This window comes from Artibeus jamaicensis, unplaced genomic scaffold (genome assembly GCF_021234435.1).
Source record: "Artibeus jamaicensis isolate MK-2021 breed Jamaican fruit bat unplaced genomic scaffold, CSHL_Jam_final contig_64, whole genome shotgun sequence".
In the NCBI taxonomy this organism is placed as follows: domain Eukaryota; kingdom Metazoa; phylum Chordata; class Mammalia; order Chiroptera; family Phyllostomidae; genus Artibeus; species Artibeus jamaicensis.
Genome location: NW_026521911.1, coordinates 3,428,144 through 3,439,325, shown reverse-complemented (window position 1 = coordinate 3,439,325; position 11,182 = coordinate 3,428,144). Strand labels below are relative to the sequence as shown.

General features: G+C 42.0%; 1 protein-coding gene and 1 pseudogene across 1 annotated transcript; both read left to right on the top strand.

Moving 5' to 3' along the window:
• Nucleotides 1-7,367: 7,367 nt before the first annotated feature.
• Nucleotides 7,368-8,432, top strand: LOC119051748 (olfactory receptor 2AT4). The gene has a single exon (XM_037148702.2). The coding sequence runs from the start codon at nt 7,368-7,370 to the stop codon at nt 8,430-8,432; it is 1,065 nt and encodes a 354-aa protein (XP_037004597.2).
• Nucleotides 8,433-9,843: 1,411 nt separating this feature from the next.
• LOC119051716 (TATA box-binding protein-like 1) lies at nt 9,844-10,400 on the top strand (annotated as a pseudogene).
• Nucleotides 10,401-11,182: the final 782 nt, after the last annotated feature.

The window sequence follows — 11,182 nt, the reverse complement described above, 5'->3', positions numbered from 1 at the left end:
GCCCACTAGACAAACTCTGTCAGATCCATACTATCAAATACCAAAAATCAGTGGAAAAGAATGAAGTAAGACAAGAGAAATTCCAAGACTTATGAAGTTAGAATGTAAGTGACCCAGCAAGTACAAAATGGCACAATTTGCATTAAGGGAAAACACACACACACACACATACACTGACACACACACACATGCCTGGAGGAGGTCTGGAAGGACCCCACCACATCAGTAGTAGTGATCACCTCTGAGGTGGGAAGGGAAAACAGCTTGTGAAATTTTAAAACCATTTAAATGTTACAGAGTCAGTAGAGGAGTGACCAAGTTGGAAACAGAGAGCTGTGCAGCCAATGGAGAGAATCAGAAGAGTGGGGCAGGAACCAACTGCAACCAGGCTCTGTCCCTGCCTGAGGGTGGGGCACAGCCCTCTGCCTCACAGCCTTTCCACAAACCCTTTGCACGTTCCTCATTGCACAACAGCAGTAGCATATCCCAATCGGGCAACCAGGGTGTACAACTTGGCTTTATGAAAACAATAGCTCTCATTCACTGAGTGTTTACTCTCTGGGAGGTGCTGAGCAAAGCACTAAACCCTTTGCAGGTGCCTGAGAGGCAGGCAGGTGGTTGTGCCCGTTTTACAGATAAGAAAGGGAAGGCTCTTTGCAGTCACAGCATGTATGCAAGGTGCCATAACTGGAGAGAACTCAGCCTTTAGACCATGTGCCATTGAACCACTCAACCAGAAATGGAGCCTTGGGTCCAAATCCAAGCTCTGTCACCAGCCACTCAGGTGACCTTGGGCAAGTCATGTCACTTCTCTAGATCCTGGTTTTGTCAAATGTCAACTAAGAGAAACAATCCTGGCTCGACCTGTCTTCCCTGGCTGTTGTAAGAACAAATGGGAAAACAGAAATCCAGTGGCCCCATGAGTGATGAACTCCTGGAACCCATGAGGATTGTTAATGATGCTGCTTTCATTGTCTGCAAGCCCAGGACCAAATCCCCCACTCCACCCTAGGGACTTGCACCCAGCTGGCAGATGTGAAGTCCCGTGTGGGAGCTGACTTCAGGGATAGGGCCCCAGCAGACCCTGGTTCCAGGGTTTAATGGGCTGTGGCTCACCCCCTACTGGTCACCCCGGGGCGAAGTGCAGTGACTCAACAGAAGACACCAAAGTGGATCAGGCTTGGCAGGTGAGCTGGGCCCTGGAGGGAGTCCCCAAACGCTGGCAAATGCTGGGGCCAGCAGATAGGCTCAGGGCAGCTAAAGGAAATGAGAGTCGTGATGAGTCCACGAGTACACACAGAATGTGTAAATGTCAGGGTCCCAGTGTGTACCCACAATCTTGGTGCACCTGGGTCAGGCATCCTGGCAGGACAGGCAGGGATGTGCATTGTAATTAAGAGGCTGATGAGCTTGTAAGAGTTTTTTACTAGGAAGGTAGGCCTAGTACATTGAAGGAAATGAAAATATTTAATGATGTCTCTGTCAATATTATGAGTCAGAGATGAGGAAACTGCAGTTCAGAGAGAGAAAGTGGAAGGTGGTAGAGCCAGAATGGAAACCCAGGTCTTTCTAACTCCATAGTTAATGAACCTGAACTCTGTAATTCACACATATCCTGCTCCTTTTCTATAGGAACAGCAAAGGGTGGTGAACATATCCTGAGAGAATGGCATGGACTTGCAGTTGTGGTGAAGTGTAATAGCACAATGGGAATCAAGCGCACAAGAGGGCCTTAATAAATGGGGTGCCCTCAGGCTCTCTCCTTAGAGGCTTGGGCCATGAGATATCCATCTCTGATCCCTCTTGGGCCAAACAGAGAGGGGACACTCAAAAACATTTATTGAGCTGGAGGAGATCATCTCTTTCAAAGCCCTCATTTTACTAATGGGAAAACTGAGGCACAGAGGCCCAAAGCCACAGCTGGTCCAGGAGCCAGGACTGTTGGTTGCCAGGCAGGGCTCAGTCCTTGCAGTAGGCTGACTCCAGATTAACCTCTGCTCTCACCCCTTATCAGCCATGACCATGAACAAGGTCCTTCTTTGACCTTCAGTTTCTCATTTGTAGATGGGAAACTGAATTTCCTTGGCAGGTTGGATGATGAGAAGAGGCAATAACAGAAAGTGTGGCATTGGGTTGGACATTCAGGTGATCAGTTTTTCTGTCTTCTCTGTCTTCTACCAGCACTGTAACAGACTGGTAAATAATCCTGACCAAGAAAATTGTCCCCTAACAATACCTTCAGTGTCCTTATGCACTGAAAACAACTCTGTAACATGTGTTCGAAATTAACTCCACTAATCTAAACAACAAAATAAATGTAAAGAAGTCCAGGGACTTTCTGATTTTTACTACAGTACTACATCAGTGCTTTTTCAAAAATATCAAACACTAAATTCTTTCCATAATGTTTCAGTGCTCCTGTCTAGCTGGTACCCTGAGCACATGCTTTGCCTGCTACATGAGCCCACTTGGCCAAAACAGAAGTTTAGAAAAGGAAAAGGGCGAGCACATAAACCTCAACTAGTGGTCAGTCCTGTGGCCCCAGGTAGGTGGGGCAGCCTGGGCTCATCGCTATTATCCAAGCTCAAGGTGATAACCCAGCCCTGCTGGATAGTTCTGGTTCTGTGGCCCACTTACTATGTGACCTTGGGCAAAACACAGGCCATTTCCAAGCCCCACTTTTGTGTCCCTCACCTGTATAAGAAAGGGGTGAGACTAAAACTATTGAATTGCCAATGACAGCTAATGACAGCTTCCTTCTGAGTTTATGATTCAGCAGCAAAATGAGGTGTGTTAGGAAATCTGCGTTCTGGCTCCTGCCTCTGGAGCACTGAGCTCCCAGGAAGGGTTGAGTGCATTGTTCAATAGAAACGATCAGGCCCCATGACAGCTCTGTGAGTGCTCCCAGCCTGGGGGAGCCACAGGCACGTAAATGCACAGGGGCAACCCAGTGTGGTCATAGTGATGACAAAGGAAAGCACAGGAACAGAGAGAGCCTAGAAAAGAGACCCTCCTTCAGGAGGGAATATTTTGAGCTGAGTCTGGCAGAAGAATAAGAGCAAAAAGTTTCCATTTGACTAGAATAAGGAGAAATAGGCTGCGAGAGGACAGGCTTTTAATGGCAGGCATGAAACACCTTTATGAACACTGTGGGAGAGCCAGGTCACTGGTTCAAGACCCACTTATGCCATGAGCTTGTTGTTTGACCTGGAGGAAGACACTATTTCTGGAGTTCAGACTCGGTATCTGTCTCCCTGCTCTTTAATAGAAGTGGGGCAGAGGAGAGAGGAGGAGGGTACAATTGAACCTGGTGGTTCTGAGTTTCCTCCCCTCAAACTCCAACTCATCTTAACTCAATGACATTTAATCCAAAATCAACTTCTCTGAGCTCTGTAGACATGAAGGAAAATGTCATTTGCATCAGTCTGGGTATAAAAAAAAAGCCCTGACAATCAGCTGTGTAAGTCTGGCTAGCTGAGGGTTAACACTTTCAAGTTGAGATATAACCATTTTTTCTTTCCTACCTAGGTAATGGGGGCCGACCTTGAGAGCAATTTTTTTTCTTTCAAAGTAGTGTTCACAGTGACATGGTCTGTTCCATGTGTTTTAAAATTGAATTTATTGGGGTGATATTGGCTATTTGGGCTATATAAATTTCAAACTTATATATGTAAACTTATACAAACTTTTTATGTATGCAATTCTATATACATAATCTGTATATTGCATGTGTATTTACCACCCAAAGTCAAGTCTCCTTCTGCCCCCATTTACCCCCGCCCCTTCACCTTCTTCTACCTCCCCCTACCCACCTTTCCCTCTGGTAATCATCATACTGTTATCTGCATCTATGAGTGGGGTTTTTTGGCTTAATCCCTTCACTTTTTCACCCAGCCCACTTCTGACAGCTGTCAGTCTGTGGTATCTATGGCTCTTTTCTTCCCCCCCAGCACTTTCTTTTTTTAATATGTTGTATGATTATGCTATTACAGTTGTCCCATTCCCCCCTTCATTCCCCTCCACCTTGCACACCCCCTTCCACCTGCGTTCCCCAGCTTTAATTCATGTCCATGGGTCATATACATAAATTCTTTGGCTTCTACATTTCCTATACTATTCTTAACCTCCCCCTGTCTATCTTCTCCCTAACATTTATGCTACTTATTCTCTGTACATTTCCCCCCTCTCTCCCCCTCCCCCTCCCATGCTGATAACCCTCCATGTGATACCCATTTCTGTGATTCTGTTCCTGTTCTAGTTGTTTCCTTAGTTTGTTTTTGTTTCTGTTTTAGGTGTAGTTGTTAATAACTGTGAGTTTGTTGTTATTTTACTGTTCACATTTTTTATCTTCTTTTTCTTAGATAAGTCCCTTTAATATTTCATATAATAAGGGCTTGATGATGATGAACTTCTTTAACTTGACCTTATTTGGTAAGCACTTTATCTGCCTTTCTATTCTAAATGATAGCTTTGCTGGATAGAGCAATCTTGGATGTAGGTCCTTGCCTTTCATGATTTTGAATACTTCTTTTTCCAGCCTCTTCTTGCCTACAAGGTTTCTTTTGAGAAATCAGCAACAGTCTTATGGGAACTCCTTTGTAAGTAACGTCTCCTTTTCTCTTGCTGCTTTTAAGATTCTCTCCTTATTTTAATCTTGGGTAATGTAATTATGATGTACCTTGGTATGTTCCTCTTTGGGTCCAACTTCTTTGAGACTCTCTGAGCTTTCTGGACTTCCTGGAAGTTTATTTTCTTTGCCAGATTGGGGAAGTTCTCCTTCATTATTTTTTTAAATAAGTTTCCAATTTCTTGCTCTTCCTCTTCTCCTTCTGGCACTCCTGATTCTGAGGCCAGGACATTTAAACATTTCCTGGAGGTTCCTAAGCCTATCCTCATATTTTTGAATTCTTATTCCTTCATTCTGTTCTGGTTGAATGTTTCTTTCTTTCTTCAGGTCTACACCATTGATTTGAGTCCCGGTTTCCTTCCTGTCACTGTTGGTTCCCTGTACATTTTCCTTTATTTCACTTAGCATAACCTTCATTTTTTTCATCTAATTTGTGACCATATTCAACCAATTCTGTGAGCATCCTGATTACCAGTGTTTTGAACTGTGCATCTAATAGGTTGACTATATCTTTGTGGCTTAGTTGTATTTTTTCTGGAGTTTTGATTTGTTCTTTCATTTGGGCCATTTTTTTTTTCTGGCCACACATGTTATGTAGTAAGGAGCAGAGCCTTAGATGTTCACCAGGGCAAGGCAACTCATGTCACATTGTGACGCTGTTTGTGGGGGAGGGGTTTGAGAGAAAATAATGCTGCTTGCTCTCTGCTGGTTTTCAGTCACTTCCCTCGCTACCTGCAAGCAAATTGGGCCCTTCTGTGCTGATTCCCAAGTTGGTGGGTTTTTGTACATTTTAGGATCCTGTGGGTCTCTCCAATGAACTCTCCTGTGAGGCTGGGAGTTTCTCCTACTGCTTCCTCAACCCCCACAGGTGTTTTCAGTCAGAGGATTTGAGGCTTTATTTCCCCATGCTGGAACCCTGGGTTGCATGGTCTGTCTTGCTCCCCAGTTGTTCCTCCTGGTCTATCTTCATTCAAATGTGGGACTGCAACCTGCTGCCTCACCGAGTCCACCAGCTGCTGCCTTGCCTCAAGTCCTTTCTGCCCAGCTGCCCATATCTGCCCCTCCTACTGGTCTGGATGAATGTTTCTTCTTTAACTCCTGGGTTGTTGGACTTCCATAGAATTCAATTTTCTGTAAGTTCTGGGGTTTTTTTGTTTTTAAATTTGTTGTTGTCTTTCTTTTGGTTGTGTAAGAAGACGCAGTGTATCTACCTACACCTCCATCTTGGCCAGAAGTCCTATACTCTGTTTTTATTTTGTTGGTTAGTTTATTTTGTTCATTAGATTCCAGATATAAGTAAAATCATGTGGTATTTGCCTTTTTCTGACTGGCTTATTTCTCTTGCCATAAAACTCTCCAGGTCCATCCAGGTTACAAAAGGTAAGAGTTCCTTCTTTTTTCTTATTGCTGAGTAGTATTCCATTGTGTGAATGTACAGAGCTTTTTTTGCCTACTCACCTACTGATGTGCATTTGGCTATTGTAAATAACACTGCAATGAATTAGGGGTATATATATTCTTTCAGATTAATGTTTTGGGTTTCTTCAGATGTAGTCCCAAAAGTGGAATGACTGGGTCATAAGGAAGTTCCTTTTTCAATTTTTTGAGGAAGCTCCGTACTGTTTTCCACAGTGGCTGCACCATCTGCATTCCCACCATGTGTCTTTTTAGAAAGACATTTACCAGTCTTCACTCCCCAACAGGAATCACGCCACTCACCACACTTAAGAGACTAAAGAATAAATTTAAATTTCTGGTTGTTGCCAACCATATCAGCTTGGAAAGAGAAAGAGCCCTGGTCTGGAAGTCATTGGCCTGGGTCCCAGTCCAGCCTCTGCGGCTGACTGGCTGTGTAATCTTAGGCAAGTCCTTGCCCTTTTTGTCTAAAGGAAAAAGCTAACTGAATATTTACAAGTTTGGTATTTTAATGTTTCAAAGGCATGAGAACTGTCTTATCAGAAGTAAGACAAACAGGACAGTTCTAGAAAAATCAGGGAGGAACTGCTCTTAAAATCATCAGGTTTGAAGAGGCAATGATATAAATGTGACTGTGGACTTGCTCCTGGATCATGACCATGGACTTCGTCCTGGATTGCTTATTCAGAAGGACATCCCCAGTTATCAGAGTGGTCATTACTCTCCCACAGTTGAAGACCTCCAGCTCTTTGGGTGAACAGAAGCACACATATCCCCTTCCTTGACAAGAAGAGTACAACCTCTGGTGGGCAGCAGGGTGGATTTTACCTTTGGCATTTGTCACAAGAAGTCCGTTCCTCTCTGGTCGATGGCTCACAAGACTTAAGATTCCAGGTAACTATAGCACCTTCTCAGCTGGGGAAGTCTGCAGACTCTTGGTTCATCAGGAATGTCTGCTGAGCAGCAGTACCAGCTAGGGTTAAGATCAGAAGAAATCTTTCCAAAGCACATTTCACCATCATAATTCAATAATTAACTGTTTAGATTTGATTTTTCCCAGTAAAATGTAAACTCTGAGAAGTTGCCTGCCTTTTTCACTTTCTCCACTGTGTCACCTGAATGCAGCACAATGACTTCCAGTTGGTAGATTATTACTTAATAATTAACATTTGATCAAAGAAGAAAGGTAGGAATTTGGGATTCACTTGGTAGAACTCAATACCACAGCCCACCATCAATCTTCCAGAGTTGGTTGTAAATAATTGTGCTTCTATGAACTATCAAGTGGACATTATAGAATCTCACTCTAAAATCCTTTCTTTCTATGGTTTTCAGATATTCCCAGTATCCAAATATTCCAGCTGTCAATTTCCCAGAAATCCAGCTCTGTCCTGCTATGGAGGCCACAACCTGTAATGGATCAGTGGATGGTTCACCAGTCTTCTACCTGGTGGGCATACCCTCTTTGCCAGAATCCTTCTTTCTTCCTGTGTTTTTTATTTTCCTCCTGTTCTATCTACTCATCCTGATGGGTAACACCCTGATCCTGGTGGCTGTGGTGGCAGAGCCCAGCCTCCACAAGCCCATGTACTTCTTCCTAACCAACCTCTCTGCTCTGGACATCCTATTTACCACAACCACTGTCCCCAAGATGCTGTCCCTATTCCTGCTTGGGGACCACTTCCTCAGCTTCCCTGCCTGCTTACTGCAGATGTACCTCTTCCAAAGCTTCACATGCTCTGAAGCCTTCATCCTGGTGGTCATGGCCTATGACCGCTATGTGGCCATCTGCCACCCACTGCACTACCCTGTCCACATGACCCCACAGACCAATGTGACCCTGGCAGCAAGTGCCTGGCTTGCTGCCCTCCTCCTGCCAATCGGAGCAGTTGTGAAAATCTCCCAGATGGCTTATAACAACAGTGCTCATATCCACCATTGCTTCTGTGATCACCTGGCTCTTGTTCAGGCCTCTTGCTCTGACAAGACCCCCCAGACCCTCATGGGCTTCTGCATTGCCATGGTGGTATCCTTTCTGCCCCTTCTCCTGGTGCTTCTCTCCTATGCCCACATCCTGGCCTCAGTGCTTCGCATCAGGTCCCAGGAAGGACGCTCAAAAGCCTTCTCCACCTGCAGCTCCCACCTCCTGGTGGTTGGCACCTACTACTCCTCCATTGCCATAGCCTATGTGTCTTACAGGGCTGACCTGCCCCCTGACTTCCACATCATGGGCAATGTAGCATATGCTATTCTCACACCAATCCTCAACCCTCTCATTTATACCCTGAGAAACAAGGATGTCAAAGCAGCCATCACCAAAATGTCATGTCTTAAGACCAAGTCTGAGATAGGAACCATTAGCTTTAAAATGCAGCTAATCCTGCTTTAGGGATACCATAAATATTGTTGATGAATAAATTAATGAATATAGTATGATAAAAGAAAAATTAGTTAATCAGACACATTCAATAGTGGCTCTCACGTTTCAGTCCAGGGTTTTTCCCCTGGTATAATGGAATGTGTTAAGCTTTATAGGAAATATTAAACTGTCATATTAAAATTTCACTACTTCATACTTAGTAATACAAGAAGCCCTTTCTAAAATTTAAAAAAAAAAGTCTGAGTGGGAAAAAAATCCTTTGTAAGCAGAGCAAAAAATATACATATAAAATATATCACAGAGAAATGACAACTAATCATAATATATAAAGAATTCCTAAAACTTTAGGAGAAAAAGTCTACTATTCCAAAATAAAAATGAACAAATGCATGAAAAGGCAGATTACCAAAAAATGCAATGGTCTCTTAACAACGAAGATATTCAGTCCACTGAATAAAAAGAGTAAAAATTAAAACTACACTGAAATGCCATTTTTCATCTAATCAGATTAGTAAAAATCCAATATTTGGACAATCTACATATGGAAAACCAGAACTCTCATAACTTGCTTGAGAGAATGCAAATTGGTACAGAACTCTAATGCCTACCGAAAAAAATGTGGGCATTTTCCTTTTAAGAAATCTCATCTAGGAATCTATTGCAAAGATACCGGCAATAACTCATTAGGCTAGTCATTTATCCCTAGGGACCTGACTGAACAAACTATAAAAGTGCAGCTATAAAGAGAAATGAAGAAGCTCTTTATACAATGATATGGTGTCATTCCTAGGATATGTGGTTAAGTGAAAAAAAGCAAGCTGCAAAACACTGTTTTTATAAGAAAGTAATAAATTTTTCAGAAATTTTAGAAAAAAACAAGAATTAAACTAATGATATCTTTACCTATAAGGAGGAGAGAACAGAGTGGAGGCAGCAGGAATGGAAGCAAGATGAACTTAAATGTACAGTCTAACTTTAGACTATACAGTTTGTAGATAATTAAAAGAAAACAAATGGAAAAAATCCCAGTATTTAAAACAAACAGAAACACTAGACCCTGGCTATCAAAATAATGGCATGACCATGCAGAAAATTACAAATGACTATAACAACAGTGCTTGAACTATACATCTTAGGAGGGATATAAAAACAAGAAAAATCATAACATCTTTAAACCTCATTGTGTAGTCTTTTCAAGAATATGTTCTATGCACCCAGAACAACAAAGCGGGAAAGATGGAGCCTAGCCTCGGGGCTCCTAGCAACTGGCGTTGGAGACTGATGAGCGCTCCACCTCAGCATCATCCTTGTCATCCTTCACTCGGAGGCCACCCAGTATACTGATGTGTCCCCTGCCGCCGCCCTTTCTTCCCACAAATATGATCTTCGTGGTGGGAAGCTAAGTTTTTTAACTACCCCAATGGATATAGACAGTGATTTTGCATTGGACATTCTAATTACAAATGTAGTCTGTGTTTTTATAACAAGAGGCCATTTGAACTTAAGGAAGATTGCTTTGGAGGAAGCAAATGTAATTTATAAGTGTCATGCCAGAAAAGTACTAATGAAGCTTAGAAAACTTAGAATTACAGCTACAATTTGGTCCTCAGGAAAAATTATTTACACTGGAACAACAAGCAGAGAAGCAGCTAAATTTGCCCGACGTTTAGCCTGTAGTCCGCAGACACTAGGTTTTCAGGTAATTTTCACAGATTTGAAACTTATCAACGTTTTAGCAGCATGTAATATGCCATATGAAAACCGTTTGCCAGAATTCACAAAGAATAATGGACTGCATGCCAGTTACAAAGCTGAATTTCATCCTCTCTGTACGATGAGGTAAAATCTCTATAAGCTACATTACAGATTTTTTCACTGGGAAGTATCAGAGTAACAGGACCCAAAGCAAAGGCTGTTGGTACCATTGTGGAACAGATTTACCCATTTGTATTTGAAAGCAGGAAAGAAGTTTTATGATTCATCCCTTATTGATTAGAATCCCCAACTGAGCACCTTTTAAAACCTGCTGCACATTGGACTCAAAACAAAAGGAAAACTGGACCAATGGTAATTGAGGAAATAGACTATTTTAGCCATTCTCACTACAGTGTGAGCTCCAGTCCCTTTGGATTTTATTTCAGACTTTGCTGTAATGGAAAAAGGAAGTTACAAAAAAGGAAGTTGCTGCTTTTATAGAAGGACATTCACAGTGATCCTCACGTCCCCATTGGTGGTCCTGTCCCAGTGTACACGACCTTGATGTATTCTGTTCTTATTTTTTTCCATTTTGATCTAGTGTGTTTTACTTGTGAACTGTCTTTTACACTTTTGTATGCTGAATATGGGCACAAAAGAACCTGTGAAAGTTATCTTTTTCAATTGAATGTGCACAAATAAAAGTTTGGAAAAGTTCAAAAAATATAAAAATTTTAAAATGTTATAATTTTATTCCTTTAAAATAGGTTAGATTTAAATTATATATTTCTATAACCAGGGCCATTTGAGTGATATTATATTTACAGAGTTGTAAAGATGTACAGAAAGTTTGTTTACCCTTCCTCCAGCCTCCGCTAATGTTAACATCTTACCTAACCAAGGTATATTTTCAAAACTAAGAAAATAATATTAGCTGGCAAAGAAAAAAATTAGGACAACTGCACTAGAGTAACAATAAAAAAAGAAAATAACATTGGTAAATGCTATTAACTAAGTTTCTGACTTGATTGAAATTTCTCCAGTTTTTCCATTAATGTCCTCAT

Excerpts from the sequence above, each read along its gene's own strand:
- LOC119051748 (XM_037148702.2), top strand. The coding sequence starts at position 7,368 with ATGGTTTTCAGATATTCCCAGTATCCAAATATTCCAGCTGTCAATTTC.